This window comes from Pholis gunnellus (genome assembly GCF_910591455.1).
Source record: "Pholis gunnellus genome assembly, chromosome: 22".
NCBI classification, from domain to species: Eukaryota; Metazoa; Chordata; class Actinopteri; order Perciformes; family Pholidae; genus Pholis; species Pholis gunnellus.
The window spans coordinates 18263709-18281587 of NC_136549.1; the positions used below are offsets into that span (position 1 = coordinate 18263709).

General features: G+C 38.1%; 1 protein-coding gene across 1 annotated transcript in view; it reads left to right on the plus strand.

Annotated features, from left to right (window-relative positions):
- The window catches only part of ptpro (protein tyrosine phosphatase receptor type O), a gene marked incomplete at both ends in the record, with an annotated part of 33054 nt that overhangs the window by 2625 nt on the left and 12550 nt on the right, over positions 1 to 17879 (plus strand). The window contains 14 exon segments of the mRNA XM_079183374.1: positions 5571 to 5832; positions 6473 to 6628; positions 9110 to 9262; positions 9493 to 10014; positions 12135 to 12296; positions 12498 to 12694; positions 13752 to 13872; positions 14139 to 14332; positions 14414 to 14525; positions 14615 to 14778; positions 15356 to 15476; positions 15943 to 16076; positions 16413 to 16551; positions 17397 to 17517. Coding sequence (XP_079039500.1) covers positions 5571 to 5832; positions 6473 to 6628; positions 9110 to 9262; positions 9493 to 10014; positions 12135 to 12296; positions 12498 to 12694; positions 13752 to 13872; positions 14139 to 14332; positions 14414 to 14525; positions 14615 to 14778; positions 15356 to 15476; positions 15943 to 16076; positions 16413 to 16551; positions 17397 to 17517 — 2558 coding nt within the window.

Consider the following 17879-nt stretch of genomic DNA (forward strand, 5'->3'; position numbering starts at 1 on the left):
CAACTAAACTACTTAGTTAGGTTTAGACAACAAAAACTACTTAGTTAGGTTTAGACAACAAAAACTACTTAGTTAGGTTTAGACAACAAAACTACTTAGTTAGGTTTAGACAACTAAACTACTTAGTTAGGTTTAGACAACTAAACTACTTAGTTAGGTTTAGACAACAAAACTACTTAGTTAGGTTTAGACAACTAAACTACTTAGTTAGGTTTAGACAACTAAACTACTTAGTTAGGTTTAGACAACAAAAACTACTTAGTTAGGTTTAGACAACAAAAACTACTTAGTTAGGTTTAGACAACTAAACTACTTAGTTAGGTTTAGACAACTAAACTACTTAGTTAGGTTTAGACAACTAAACTACTTAGTTAGGTTTAGACAACAAAAACTACTTAGTTAGGTTTAGACAACAAAAACTACTCAGTTAGTTTTAGACAACTAAACTACTTAGTTAGTGACATGGTAGGTTTTTCTCATCCTCAGATTGTTTTTGTTGAACCTCATGGATTTTATCCTCAGATTATTGGTGCCCTTTCACATATGAGGATTATCCCTGACAGTAATAATCTAAACAGCTATTTAAACTGCCTGTTGTTGGATTATCAACTATATTACACAGCAGTGTTTGTTTTAAACTCTCCGTAAAGCTTTAATTCAAACAGACGTACTTTATTATATTCTATTATGCATCTGATTTACTCCCAGCAGTGGTTAAGAGGTTTACAGCAGGATTAGGAAGATTACTGCCTTCACATTTCACACCTTTTAATAGCTGTTGTTTAGAAAAACAACCTCAAAATGATTTATTTGTTTACTGCACCCAAATAGAAATCATTTTCATTATCAATAAAACAATAACTAATTACTACTCAAACATTCAGTCACAATTGACCTATAAGTGTCTGTAATAAAATAAGTGTAACAGAAAAGAAATAAAGAAACTGAGTCTTTGTCAAACAAACACCTGTTGAGCTCCAAAAGACTTCATTGAGAAAAGTGAATATCTTCCTTTAGTGTTGCACTTTGTGAAAATTCGTTCTTTATCTTATAAACTGTAGTTTGACAAAAAGAACTGAGCAAACTGTGATGTGGTGAAAGACAGTAAGTGGACCTTTTTATTGTTTGTATAGAAGCAATGTGATGTTTTCAGCCCTTGTTTTAAAGATGAAGGAGAGAACTGTCAATCATCTGTTGTAGAGACAAAGAAACACAAACACCTCTCGAGTCTCTCCAGACTTCAGTGACGAACGTGAACATTTTGCTCGAGGGCTGCCCCACAAACAGGACTGAGAGATGTTGGCTGATGCCAGCATGGTGACCTCGTTGGGCTCATTCTTTGTCTGCTTTGGCAAAACAGGTTCACAAATACAGAGTGGACTTGATTTCTCTTTTAAATATGAGGTGGAGGGAAAGTTAGAGAATGACTGCTTTGTTTTAGCACCACAAAGAAGAGTCTTTAATTCAGAAAGTGTGAAAGTTCCCTCAGTGCTTTGGGGGGGAAATGTTCTTCAGCAAATGTGGTAGAAAGCTCTGGCAGAAGCCGGTGACTTGATTTTGGTGATTTATTTGTTGTTTCCAGAAAAGGAGTATTAATTTCATCAGACGTCACAGCCGATGATTGACAGCTCTGTTCTTTATTTAGAAAAACCAACATGAAGTCGGTCCCACCAAACCTCATGGAGAAAAGTGAACATTTAGCCGTCAGAGTGGAGCTCATTCATAGTCTAATGGACTCTGGAGGTCCCCGTCCTCTCCTGGCTGGATCTGTCAGAGGCCCAAGCACCCCCCCCCCCGCCTAAAGAAAACAAAAAGCTGGAGGTTTGCATGATAATGTTGGCAGCTGCCTGAGGCCCCCCCCCCCCCCCAATTCATTCACACAGGGTCAGATACTCCATTCATTCACTCAAACAGAGCTGTGTGTGTGTGTGTGTGTGTGTGTGTCATGAGGATAATGTTGGTCTTCACTGTTTGGTTTCTAGTTTAAATGATCAACGATGTCTTTAGAAAGTAAAGTACATTTACAAAAGTACTGGAAGTTTTAAAATTCTTTATTTGAGTATTTTCTCGTTATGCTACTTTATAATTCTACTACATTGCAGAGGGAGATATTCTAATTAATGGTTAGTTACTTTGATTTAACACACAAAACATGCGACTGATCAGTTTATTAAATATAATCCATTATTTATTCTAATCTACTATTTGTAGCTGTGAAGAGCTGCTGGCTGTGTGAGAAAAAAATAGACCGCTGATTGTTCCTCATGTGAAACCAGAAGTCAACGTTTATTTATTTGTCATGTGACTTGTTCAGTCGGTATTTTAACAAAAAACACCATATTTTTCTAAACCTAAGTAGTTTAGTTGTTTCAACCGAACTAAGTAGTTTAGTTGTCTCAACCGAACTAAATAGTGTTGTTGTTTCAACCGAACTAAGTAATGTTGTTGTTTCAACCGAACTTAGTGTTGTTGTCTCAACCTAACTTAGTTTAGTTGTCTCAACCTAACTAAGTAGTGTTGTCTCAACCTAAGTAAGTAGTTTAGTTGTCTCAACCTAACTAAGTTTAGTTGTCTCAACCTAACTAAGTAGTTTAGTTGTCTCAACCTAACTAAGTAGTTTAGTTGTCTCAACCTAACTAAGTAGTTTAGTTGTCTCAACCTAACTAACTAGTTTAGTTTTCTCAACATAACTAAGTAGTTTTGTTGTCTCAACCTAACTAAGTAGTGTTGTTGTCTCAACCTAACTAAGTAGATTTGTTGAAACGGTGAAGTTGGAAGTTTATATTTGAAAAGACTATTCATTTAAGGAGCAGAACTTAATTTGTGTTGCTAGACTTTTGTGGGAGAACACCTGAAAAATATGGAGTAACTTTATTTAAAAAATACAAACCGTTGTATAAAGATATGTTGTACTTTGTCTTCTGACAGAGTAATTCCTAAAAAAGTCCAACCAGCAGGTGTTCTGATACTTCAGTACTTTTGTTGTTACTCATAGCGGAGACATCTTCAACAAGAGACACTATAGGGACATTAAAAATGTCCTCACATGTGACTTCAGTCCATGTTCGTCTTCGTCACTGATGGATGTAAAATCATCCGATCGCCACAGTGCTTTCTGGAACATTCAACCACAACTCATGGCCTTTGATAGCTATGAAGTCAATCAAACTTTATTTGTAAATCACCTCTGACTTGGACAAACTACGTAGACACACTTGAAGGATGAAGACCGATGTTTTTGAATAACGGTAACGTCGATGTTGATTGATAGAAGCAGGCTGTTCCAGTTTGTTTGAATGAATATTGATTAAGTGTCTTATTTCATCAATGACCGTCTATAAATAGTCTCTGATCATGTGAACATGGTATACGGGTGGACGACGACATCAGCATCGTCTCCGTGGTGATGCTGGAATCGGACATAATGAGCATCTCCCCTCAGCTGGCCTTTCATCTCTGTTGCCATGGCGACAGCAGAGCAGCCATGAATTGAATGAGTCGACGTGTTTTTATTGTCGTCTCTCTGAGGACAATGTCTGGTTATGTGTATGCATAACGATCTCTGTCCGTCAGCGCTGCTCATTGTTATTAATGTGTTTACTGTTCAAAAATAATGATTTATACAAAGAAACAAAAGACATATATAAACATTATATATTCCCCAAAAGTCTCAAACAAAAGAGTTCTGTATACACCAGTGCTCATCTTATTTTTAAATAAATACATATTTAAATGTCAAATGTAATTTAGTTCCTTTTCAAAACTGTTCCACAAATGAACTCCTTTGACTTTACATTTTTGTTTTGTAAACATATAAATTCCTCTGGAAGCATCTTATTTGTCACTTTGTTCATTAATTGCACAATTTTGATTCCCCCCCAAATCGATTTAGAATACGTTAGTTTATGAATTATTTCTTGTTTGGTTGATAATCAGATCTTAGATTCTGCTGGACTCTGTGTTTACGGATAATTAGCTAATGTTAGCATGCTAACACGCTAAGCAAAGGTGGTGAATGTAGTAAATGTTATCATCAACGTTGTCATTGTGAGCATGTTAGCATGCTAATGTAGCTATGACTGAAATCACGTTGACACGAGACACACCAGAAAGAATTGCATATCATTTACATAATAAGTTACATTATATCTACTGATTTGGTGCCCAAAGGGAAGCGTACGAATAAAGAAAAGAACTGAGTCTTGATTTAAAATAAAATTGTGTTGAAAATGAAATGATATCAAGAATAATTCTTTCTCACCACCAACAAGAACAACTAACCATATAATAACTTTATTTACATAGCACCTTTTAAAAAATAAGTTTTGAAAGTATAACTATAATACATTTTTGTCATGTAGAAGACAAACATGTTGTTGTTGTTGTTGTTGTTGTTGCTCACCCTGTCAGCGACGAGTCGACTCTCTGTCACATTTAATGAAACAACAGCTGATATCATCAGACAGGAAATCAGCTGATCTGAGATCAGATAGAAGCAGAACTCATCTCCAGTTATTAATATATAAGACTGGACTATTTACCAGGTAATAGTCAGAGCCGGTGGGGAGTTCAGGGAGCCTGGGAGTTCTGAGACTTGTGATGAAATATTGTTTTTATTAATTTGTTTTTCTTCTGTTTTCATGCGTTTGAAAAAGGAAAATTAGGTGGCTGAGGGAAAGAAGGAGGAGGAGGAGGAGGAGGAGGAGGAGGAGGAAGAAGAGTAGCAGTCAGAGATTTGAATCTGCATAACAATGAAAGTTTATAGAGTGTTTTCTGATAGTAGATAGATATCTATTCGATAAAGTAGTACATGAAGTTGATGATTCTGAGTAATAGTCTGCTCTGATATTACAGAGAACCTTCTTCTATGTTTTAAGACTCAGCAGATTAACTGAGATTCTTTCAGATTGGTGGAACGTTTTTATGATGTTTGCTTTAATTTACTGGTTTGAGGGTTAAACTAGGGAGCCAACTTCCTTTGATTTATTATCTTTATGTTTTATAGTTTCTGATGAAGACCTTCCTGTTTCTTCATGTGTTATAGCTAGTGATGAAGACTCTCTTCCTGTTTCTTCATGTTTTATAGTTGGTGATGAAGACTCTCTTCCTGTTTCTTCATGTTTTATAGTTGGTGATGAAGACTCTCTTCCTGTTTCAGAGTGTTTTATAGTTGGTGATGAAGACTCTCTTCCTGTTTCAGAGTGTTTTATAGTTGGTGATGAAGACTCTCTTCCTGTTTCAGAGTGTTTTATAGTTGGTGATGAAGACTCTCTTCCTGTTTCAGAGTGTTTTATAGTTGGTGATGAAGACTCTCTTCCTGTTTCAGAGTGTTTTATAGTTGGTGATGAAGACTCTTCCTGTTTCAGAGTGTTTTATAGTTGGTGATGAAGACTCTTCCTGTTTCAGAGTGTTTTATAGTTGGTGATGAAGACTCTCTTCCTGTTTCAGAGTGTTTTATAGTTGGTGATGAAGACTCTTCCTGTTTCAGAGTGTTTTATAGTTGGTGATGAAGACTCTCTTCCTGTTTCAGAGTGTTTTATAGCTAGTGATGAAGACTCTTCCTGTTTCAGAGTGTGACATCGTTCCAGGCGTCTCTAAACGATGATGGTCTGATCGTAGCGAGACTCGAGCGTTCCGACCTTCAGGACAACGTGACGGCGTTCGCCGCTCAGCTCTCCGGAGAGCCTCGACTGATCCTGGTCCAGTTTGTGAACACCAGCGAGCCTCTGGTGTTCAACACGTCCTTCCATGGTCTCTGCTACATGGTGGGACTGCTGGTGAAACTGGGACAGAGCTGGTCCAGACCCGTCCAGACCGTCCCGGTGCTCACAAGTAAGAGACCGGAGTCCTCGGAGTGGAATATCTCAGATTCAATGTTCAGCATCTTTGTCAAATAATTCCTTTTAATCACATTTGTGTTGGTACATACGATGGAAATGAATCTTATAATATTTTACCATAAAACTTCATTAATTTAACCATTTATTGTTCTGTAATTAAGTATTTGAATATTTTAAATTAGATTTTAGGAGTATGGCCAAATAACATGAATAAGCCTCCCTTAAGTTAAACCTAAAATTAGCTTCATTTTTCAGTTATTTATTTTGTTTATATGTTTTGTGTTTCAAGCTCTTAAAAACCTCTTAAACTGTTCAGACAATCTATAAAAAAACCTTAATACATCAAAACCCATTCCTGATATATAATGATTGAGGATCTTGATTTATATTGAAGTGTTTTATTTTACATATTTTTCTCATTTCTAAATTTAGATTAATTATAAACTAAATTCCTTATATTTACATAGATTTGTGTATTAATAAGGACATAATTAAGGTATTTTATGTGATTTCAAGAGGAGAACGTACGTTTGACATTTATACCAGAAGCACATTTGACATAATCAACATGTGAATATTTTATATTTATATTTAAAGTTTAAAGTGTGAAGTGTGTTGTTTTGTCTCCTCAGAGCCACTTCCTGTCCACAGAGTCCACATCTCAGACTATAAAGAGTCTCCAGAGACCGGCGTCGTGTTTCAGATCGAACCTCCAGCAGGAAACGTCTTCAGCAGAGTGAACATCAGCTTCACCGAAGGAGCGGAGCGTCGCTCCATGCTCTACAAAGGTCTAAATGTTCTATATACATAGATAAACACGACTACGTACAGTATTCTAATACTACAAAGGTATAACTATTATACATAGATAAACACGACTACGTACAGTATTCTAATACTACAAAGGTATAACTATTATACATAGATAAACACGACTACGTACAGTATTCTAATACTACAAAGGTATAACTACTATACATAGATAAACACGACTACGTACAGTATTCTAATACTACAAAGGTATAACTATTATACATAGATAAACACGACTACGTACAGTATTCTAATACTACAAAGGTATAACTATTATACATAGATAAACACGACTACGTACAGTATTCTAATACTACAAAGGTATAACTACTATACATAGATAAACACGACTACGTACAGTATTCTAATACTACAAAGGTATAACTACTATACATAGATAAACACGACTACGTACAGTATTCTAATACTACAAAGGTATAACTATTATACATAGATAAACACGACTACGTACAGTATTCTAATACTACAAAGGTATAACTATTATACATAGATAAACACGACTACGTACAGTATTCTAATACTACAAAGGTATAACTACTATACATAGATAAACACGACTACGTACAGTATTCTAATACTACAAAGGTATAACTACTATACATAGATAAACACGACTACGTACAGTATTCTAATACTACAAAGGTATAACTACTATACATAGATAAACACGACTACGTACAGTATTCTAATACTACAAAGGTATAACTATTATACATAGATAAACACGACTACGTACAGTATTCTAATACTACAAAGGTATAACTATTATACATAGATAAACACGACTACGTACAGTATTCTAATACTACAAAGGTATAACTATTATACATAGATAAACACGACTACGTACAGTATTCTAATACTACAAAGGTATAACTACTATACATAGATAAACACGACTACGTACAGTATTCTAATACTACAAAGGTATAACTACTATACATAGATAAACACGACTACGTACAGCAAAGGTATAACTATTATACATAGATAAACACGACTACGTACAGTATTCTAATACTACAAAGGTATAACTATTATACATAGATAAACACGACTACGTACAGTATTCTAATACTACAAAGGTATAACTATAATACATAGATAAACACGACTACGTACAGTATTCTAATACTACAAAGGTATAACTATTATACATAGATAAACACGACTACGTACAGTATTCTAATACTACAAAGGTATAACTACTATACATAGATAAACACGACTACGTACAGTATTCTAATACTACAAAGGTATAACTATTATACATAGATAAACACGACTACGTACAGTATTCTAATACTACAAAGGTATAACTACTATACATAGATAAACACGACTACGTACAGTATTCTAATACTACAAAGGTATAACTATAATACATAGATAAACACGACTACGTACAGTATTCTAATACTACAAAGGTATAACTATTATACATAGATAAACACGACTACGTACAGTATTCTAATACTACAAAGGTATAACTACTATACATAGATAAACACGACTACGTACAGTATTCTAATACTACAAAGGTATAACTATTATACATAGATAAACACGACTACGTACAGTATTCTAATACTACAAAGGTATAACTACTATACATAGATAAACACGACTACGTACAGTATTCTAATACTACAAAGGTAAACATAGGACAAATAACATGAATCCATCTCTTAATTTATACCTTAAAATTATCTTCATTTTTCATTTTTCATTTTTTTTAGACATGTAATATTATTACAGCTGTGTTTTACCCTATTATCATTATCATTTATCGTTTATTATCACTTAAAGTTGTTAACAAATACATTATTAAAGACTTAATCCTGCCCATTACAGAGTGTTATTAACCAGTTAATACATGTTTATACACTGACTAGTATACATGATGTAACCTTGATTCCTTCCGTCAATTGTAGCATTTTCTTTTCATCTCAAAGTTCAACAACAAAAATGACTTCTCTGAGTTTTTTAACCCATCACAATAAATGCCCTTTAATGTGAAGGCAGTGGAAGACTTTTACTGTGAAACCAGAAGTTTTCTAGTTAATGTAGCAGATACCAAATACTAGCTGAATGTACTCTTTGTAAAGTATATTTTCTGAACTTTCCTGCGAAGATTACATGGACCAAATATATTTTATTATGTGTTTAACAATAAAGCAGAACAACGTTACTAAAAGGTAAAATAACTGTAAATGAACGCTCCACACAGCGGTTTGTGTTGGGACTCACTCATTTACTTCTTTTTACTTTAAATAAGATAATACAGTAATACAGGATCATCAGGTTCTAGTATTTGTTGTACTTTTACTTTATTAAAATGTACTTTCACTTCTTCTGGACTGTTTTACTGTGTTTATGTTTCTTTCTCTGATTAAATAGTTTCATTAAATGATCTTTGTTTTGTGTCGTCATAGATTTCTACAAAGGGAAGACGGTGTTCAAACACTGGTTACCTGGCGTGTGTTACCGTAACATCACCTTCCAGCTGATCTCTGAGGTCACAGTGTACCAGACGGCCCTGGTGACACACAGTGACATCACACACTCACCTGTACACCACAGGACAGGTGAGACACAGTGACATCACACACAGTGACATCACACACAGTGACATCACACACAGTGACATCACACACAGTGACATCACACACTCACCAGTTGCAAATCAAATGTCCCACTCTCTCGTGGTCTCACCTGTCCCCCTCTGTTGTTGTGGTCTCACCTGTCCCCCTCTGTTGTGGTCTCACCTGTCCCCCTCTGTTGTGGTCTCACCTGTCCCCCTCTGTTGTGGTCTCAGTGCCCTACCCCCCCCTCAACATTTCCCATAAGATCGTCCACCTGAGCCAGAGGACGCTGCCAGGTGAAGCCCCAGACGTGGTTCCTCCTGAGGGGGGCGAGGAGATCCGGCGAGCCTCCCGTCAAGCCCGGGACATCCCGCTGATAGAGGAGCAGCAGCAGGAGGAGCAGGAGGAGCAGGAGGAGGAGAACACCTCAGAGGAAGTGGTGGTAGCTGTCACACGGGTTCCCTTCAGCCCAACACAAAACCTGACAGGCGTCAATGCCGTGAACAAGTCGACGGAGACTCAGAGCTACTGGCTGGACCCGACCGACCCGTCTCCTGCAGACAGGGAGGAGGAGTTCGTTAACGCCGTGGTGTCGGAGTACGAGGACTCCAACGAGCCCGGTTCAGCCATGGGTCTCCCCCCCGAAGCCTCCATCCTGCCCACCAAACTGCCCCCCATCCTGCTGGAGCTGCGCTGGCTGCCCCCCAGACCTCCGACCAGCTACGACGGCTTCAACGTCTACATCTACAGAGAAGGTACAACGAGGGGAACCGCGTGATATTAATAATATTAATAATTGTATTAATAAGATTTTGTAATACTAATAACAATTATAATTATAATAATAACAATAGTAATAATAATACATAATATTATAATAATATAATATTAGTAATAATAACAATAATTATTATTATAAGAATGGTAATTATGGTTATTAATAATAATAATAATAATAACAACAACAAATAATATAATATTAGTAATAAAAAAAAATAGATTTATGTGTAAGGAGCTTTTTAAATCATTAAATCAACAAAGTGCTTTGTAGGATTAAAACCAAAACAGTGAGAATAAAATAAAACAAAACACAAAACAACACGGGTGTGAAATCAATACAGAATAAAATGTCAAATAGAACTGAATGAAAATGAGATAGAAAATATAAATAAAATACATAAAAACAGACAAGTGAGCCTCTTAAACTGAAATAAATCAGTAGAATATATTAATATACACAGAAACGTAACTTTGTTCATTAAGTTATTTTGAGTTGAAGTCTAATAATCAATTCATGACGTGAAACGTTGAAATTTATTTTTTGCATAATTTTCTGTTTGAAACTTCTGAAATATGAAGGTTTTTAGGAAAGTAAAGTGAAAATCTAACATTTTATTTAAAACTATTCATTAATGAATTGAGGAAATAATTGTATGATTAATCTGTAATTATGGATTAATCTTTTTTAATAACCACTAGGCCTATTTTGAGCCCTCCGCTTGAACATTTCATACCCACACTCAAAGGGGCGTATCTCGCTAACTACAAGGTTTATTTGAATAATTTCAATGGTATTATAACACTAACACTTGTGATAGTTTGTTAACATGTGTACATATCAGTGTATATGTTATTGGTTAATGCTGAATGAATATAACACACAGCTCAAATACAAAATGTTCAGGTTCGCCTGAAAAGAAAAATCATTTTTATTGATTTGAAATGATGAGGTCCAAGGCTTAAACTCTCTAAAATCATACCACAACACGTCTTTTGTCCTTTTTAAAGTAAGTCTGCCTGAGAAATCAATGCCGGTGTACGGGTCAGCTGTGGTCAGCCAACGTCAATTCTGATTTTAGAAGCAGCCGATATAGCTGTTTTATTGTACTTTTAAATACTATCTAACTCTATATTTCACTTCTTTTATCACTAATAGTGTTCAGTCTATATAATACAGCAGTTTGGCATCATTGTGAGAGCCTGTGCTCTATAAAAACCTGTAAAATATGGCTCATTTTCATCAGAATTTCAGTTTTACGTGATGTATTTGAACCTAACACAGCCTGTGATTGGCCGATTTGCGCAATTCTTACAGTTCTGAGCCCGGGAGACTCTGGGCATTGTAGTGATTCGTTATTTGAGTTGTTTGACAGAATTTTAAGCCAATAAAATAATTGATCCGCCCCCATGGGTCAAACCCATTGGCCAAAACTGAAATTATTACTCATTCGTCATAGTTGGTCGTCAGAGACTCAGTTTTTTTACCAGCAGAGGAGAGAGACGGCTTCGATATGCCGGCATGGATTATTCTTTTTTTTTTTTTTATTTTCATCCAGGAAACATCTAAAAGGTACGGAGCGTTTCAATGTTTATGATGATGGGCTGAGTTGATATCTGTGGCAGATCAATAGTAACGTTCTAACGGTTTAAAGTAGAATAATTTGGAGGCGATAGTTCGATGCAGTGTGTTCTCCTCGTGCTGCTGGATATGAAGTGTGTGAAAGTGCCGTAGATCGCGGCTGGGACTGATAACGGAGAACATTGCTCGCTTTCTCCTGGTGAGAAATCGGTGAAATTGTGGTAGTACTTGTAGTACCTTGAAGTACTTTGTATATATATATATGTTTTTGAGTGGTTAAAATAGGTTACATGGTTCATTTGATCAGAATCTCTTCGTCATGTACGTTTTTGAAATATTTAAAAATATCATTTCATTCGTTCTCAAAAGTGATTTGTACTACATGTGTACACTCTTCGCCCCCCTCTAGAGCCCCATTGGGCTCCGCTCGGGATCTAAAGGTTAATTGGACAAAAGAACCAAAGTTGTTACATATTGACACAGACTCGTACTCACCTGTCCTCTTGTGATTCTCAGGTAACTCTACAGAAACAGCCACCGTGGATGAAAACACTCACGAGTTCTTCACCGAGTTAACGGAGCCGGGAACGTACCGAGTCCAGGTCACCACGCTGAGCTCGTCTGGAGACTGTGAGGCCCGAGAGAGCGCCGCCGACACCGGCTTCACCTTCTACCTCAGTACGGAACCAAAGACCCTCATGTGTTACAGTGATACTAGATCAACTAGTACCAACATGATTATAACACTGTAATAAACTAGTACTGAGGTGTTTATAGCTTCACCTTCTACCTCAGTACGGAACCAAAGACCCTCATGTGTTACAGTGATACTAGATCAACTAGTTTATAGCTCCATAATAAACCAGTCCTGTGTTCCAGGTCCTGGTGGTGAGTTGCTGGAGGATCTCCGTGAGCGTCCTCAGGCTGTCAGCGTCAGACTGCTGGACTCGAGCACCGCCGTGGTCTCCTGGACTCCGTCCTCAGAGGACCACAACGGCAGCCTGGTGTCGGTGGTTTCCACCACCTGCCTCAGACCGAGCGTCAGCCAGAGGATGGAGAACACGTACTGCAGTGAGGTGACACTGATCAATACTCGAGGTTCTCTTCATCCAACCACAACAACATGGACGCTACAGAGCTCCATCAACCAACACGGATTCTACAAACACAGAAAATAACGTCTAATCGTGAAGAAATACCTTTGAAGCAGTTCTTTACTGATCATAATTACTTCTGATTTAATGGGTATTAAAGACAGAAGCTGTAGTGTTTCTGAGCACCAGAGGCCCTTTTAGAAAACCTCTGATTTTGCTCGGTTCTGGTCCTGGTTCTGGTTCTGGTTCTGGTTCTGGTCCTGGTTCTGGTTCTGGTTCTGGGACCCTGTTGCTCTGATGACGAGCATTAAGAATATCTTCTGGTTTACTTGTGTAGATGAAAGACTTTCATAACTGGTTAAAAGTTCCTCTCAGGAACTTAATTAAAGGGATGAATTCATGGATTTTTAAGGGTTAAAACTGAACTGATAACATGAAAACTTAAATATCTTTAACTTATATCTGAACAGATGAATACAACGTTCTCCCTCATGAATGGAATATGAACACAGAGCGTCCTCAGTGATAGAACGAGTCTCGTAGACCGTAAAGTGTGAATCTTATGTTGAACTTTTGAGTCAGTTTATTAATATTTATCACTTTATTTATTCACAAGATTTTAGCTTTTAATGAAAATATGTTGTTCCAATCAACAAGTTCTTCTGACTATAATATGTTCAGTTTTGTTAAAATATGAATCAGAATATTTGATTTGATGATATAATGTATATAAAACATTTTAACATCACAGTATTTAACTCAACAGCAATAGTTAGACATGTTTTATTGTTAATTACAACTTCACTCAATAATATTTATTACTTTACTTTATTTCATAATATTATATTTTTTCTTCTAAACTCATAAAACTATGACTTTGTTTCCACTTCATTCTCTTAATTCTTAATCTGTATTTTAACTTCACACTATAATATAACTAGAATAAATCAACATGAGCGTTCTTGTTTTGTGCGTCGTTGCTCAGCAGTCAGAACATTTGTATTTCTATTGTTTTTAACGTTTTTTAACGTTTGTTCAGGAAAACTCAACGAGTGACATCATCAGTAACCTGACCCCCGGCGCTCAGTACCGAGTGGTCGTCTGTCACACCAACGGCCCGCTGACGAGTCCTCCGTCTGAGCCCGTCATCATCGACATCGGTGAGCAGCAGCGCAGCAGCAGCAGTGTTTCACTGAGAAGATCTCACTGATATCTGAGGAGCTTTACATCCTGAGAAGATAAATAAAACAATTACACAACACATGAAGAAGTAGAGAAAACTACAGTTAATCCAGACTGTTGAAGCCTTTTTATCTCTTTAGGTTTAGTTTTTTCTTAAAGTGTCCTTTGGTCACATGACAGACATCTCACCTGTGTGTGTGTGTGTGTGTGTGTGTCTGTGTGTGTGTGTGTGTGTGTGTCTCAGAGCCCACAGGTGTGTTGGAGCTGGCCGTCTACCCTCTGAGCCCCACAGCAGTGATCCTGAGCTGGCAGCGTCCGTATCACGTCTCCTTCAGGAAGTTCGTCCTTCAGACGTTCTTCTTCAACCCGGTGACGCTGAGCTCAGAGTGGAGCACGTACTACGAGATCTCTGCTACGGCCTCCGTCATCGCCTCTGTGGTAACACACACACACACACACACTAACTCACACACACACTCACACACACACACACTCACTCTAGCTCACTCTTTGTCTCAGAGGGTCACAGATCTTCTGCCCGCTTGGTATTATAACTTCCGTGTTGCCATGGTGACGTGGGGCGACCCTCCGCTCAGCTGCTGCGACAGCTCGACGGTGAGCTTCATCACAGGTATGAAGTGTGATCATACGTGTGTACATATAATGATAAAAACATCCTATAATAATATAACATATGGTGCTAACGCGTCTCTCCTGAAGCTCCGGAGGCTCCTCACATCTCCTCGGTGGACTACTCTCACGGCGTCCTCTTCGTCCGCTGGACGTACGGGGAGCTCTTCATCGACTTGTCTCACTCCAGGATGCTTCACTGGCAGCTCGTCGCCGTCGGGAAGAAAGGACCAGAGAGGAGCTACTCCATCGACGTGAGTCCATCACTCCTTAGTTCACTAGTTCATTAGTTCATTCATTAGTTCACTCATAAGAGGGCAGAGCTTAAGTACAACTGAACACAAATTTGTTCTGAAAATCTTAAACTTTAAAACTTTAAAGACTTGGAAGCTGTGAAACTCCCAGACCGTCGAGCTGTCAATCACCATGTAGCCCCGCCCCTAAAGCATCCCCTGCTTTATGGTCTGTGTGACTCTAAATGGACCATCATTTACTAAATGAACATCATGCTGTATTGAAGAAGACTTGAAACTAGAGATTGAGACCATAAACTCATGTTTACAATGTTTACTGAGGTAATAAATCAAGAGAGAAGTAGAGTCATTTTCTCATAGACTTCTATACAACCAGAGGAGTCGCCCCCTGGTGGACACTAGAGAGAATGCAGCTTTAACACGTGAAGTTATTATGAAGTTCTGGTTATAAATCGTCGTGACTTCTGGAAACATTCTGTTTGTTCTGGAACAGGAAGTCTGTCTGTAAATATGTATGTTTACATGTTATGTGTTAATCCTGTTTACTTGACTGTGATTGGCCGGTGTGTGTTGTCAGGTGACTCGTAACGTGATGCGGGCCAGCCTCCCTCTGCCTCCAGGAGACATCTACAACCTGACGGTGACGGCCTGTACTGAACGCAGCAGGAACACCTCTATACCCACCATCATCAAGCTGGGTCAGCACACACACACACACACACACACTTTTCATCGTGTTGGTTCTGGCGCCCCCTGTGGACTAAAGTGGTCCTGTTTCTCCAGAGTCCCTTTAGAAAACCTCTCATATTAGTGCAGCAGGTTCTGACAGCCTGACCCCTCTCAGTCCTGGTCCTGGACTTCCAGAACATATTTATTAGTAGTTTAGCTTTACATCATTAAATCCTGTGGTTCGTTGGTTTGCTTTCACACCACAAACGATCCAGAGTCCAGAGTCCTCATGTCAGACCGGTCCTCAGGGTTTGATTGACAGCTTTCACATCAGACAGGTTTTAACTCGTCAGCATGTGCTCTTAATCCTTCACCCTGAAAGTGAATATGAAACCTCACGTGTTCCACTTCCTCTTCTGGGCGTGTCGCTCTGTAACCGTCTCTAACCTCTTCGTACCGGCTCTCATGGACTCTTGTGTTTATTTCTGGCTGCAGAGCCGGCTGCTCCGAGGTCTCTGTACGCCGTGAACGCCACCCACTCCTCAGTGACTCTGCTGTGGACCGAGGACGGCGTGGTGGACTACTACCAGGTCCTCTGTAGAGCCAACAGACCCGGCAAGGAGCTGAAGGTAAAACCACCTCAGAGCTTCTTTAACTTCACGAGACGTCTGTTGTTTCAAAGGTTCACAGTGATCTCCAGTAAACACAGACGTTAAAGCGTTCGATCTGTGTGAGCTGTTCTTTGTTCTTCATGTCTTCATGTTTTCAGAGGAAATCTGCAGAATTCATTGTTTTAATTCTCATTTTATTGTCTGTGAGACGTTGAATCAATTCAACGAAACTGTGACAGAAAATACATCGGAACAAATATATCAAACTGTGATGGAGAGAAATACATAAATACAGTCAAATATAATACTGGTGGTCTCTTGTGGTCTCTTGTGGTCTCTTGTGGTCTACTTCAGACCCGCGAGCCTCAGACCTCCAGCCATCACGTGGTCACGGTCTCCGGTCTGACGCCCTCATCCTCCTACAACTGCTCCGTCACCAGCTTCAGCTACAGCACCGCCAGCAAGCCGGCCCTCATCAGCATCAGCACCGCCGGTCCGTTCATCGTCTATTCAACCCTGAAAACACCTTAAAGTTCACTGTAATGAGAGTCCACGAACTGAGTTTAAGGTGTTTTAGCTTTAAGGAGTTTTGGTTTACGTCATTTTTAGATTTAAGGAATCTACTTATTAACAGTGTTATTTAGATTAAATTAATGGCGACATTAAAGCACTGTAACAGATTAAGGGTTTCTAGGGGTAAAAATCTAATATTAAAGTTACCTTTTTAATTTGTACCTTAAAGGGCCTTAATATGTCAGTTAAGGTACAAGTTCAGGGATTCACCCAAAAGTTTGGGTTATTAATGGATAAAAGTAATTATTTATTTTAATGTATTAATTACATAGTTTAAGAGATTTATTAAGGTTTACAAATTTAGCAATTGTCCCTTTATTTTAATTTTAGTGGAAACCATTTTTTTGTTAATATATCCTTTAGTCGTATTTAAAATACATTCATTATATTATTTTAATGGTTGAATTATTGGAACTTTAATGTGAAAATATTAACAAATTCAGTTTCATAGATTTTTTAAATCTCTACCAAGCTGCTGTGAGTAAAATCAACACTTCCTGCAGATGTTTCACATTAAAAGCCTGTTTAGAAAGGGAGGTGTTGTGTCCTTTGAACAGCTGGAAGGCTTTTATTGTGAAAGTATTACATTTTATTGATAGTAGCTTAACATGTAGAAAGTAGAAGTGATGTGAATCTATGGAGTTAGAGCTGTGGAAATGATCTTTATACTAAATTAAGACAACAAGTAAACAAGATAATTATGAGTAAAGGTTTTTCTTTTTAATACGAGGTTGTTGTTGTTGTTGTTGTTGTTTGTGTCTGCAGCTAAAGAGATGAACCCGAGCGTAGCCGCCATCTCGGCTCTGGCCGTCCTCAGCATCCTCCTCATCAGCCTGCTGGTTCTGTTCCTGCTGGTTCTCCGAAAGAAGCACCTGCAGATGACAAGGTACCAAAACACCTTCATCATAATCACAATCATCCTCAGGAATGTGGTTTATGGGGACTGAGAATGAGAATGTGGTTTATGGGGACTGAGAATGTGGTTCATGGGGACCCAGAATGTGGTTTATGGGGACTGAGAATGTGGTTTATGGGGACCCAGAATGTGGTTTATGGGGACCCAGAATGTGGTTTATGGGGACACAGAATGTGGTTAATGGGGACTGAGAATGTGGTTTATGGGGACTGAGAATGTGGTTCATGGGGACCCAGAATGTGGTTTATGGGGACTGAGAATGAGAATGTGGTTTATGGGGACCCAGAATGTGGTTAATAGGGACTGAGAATGTGGTTTATGGGGACTGAGAA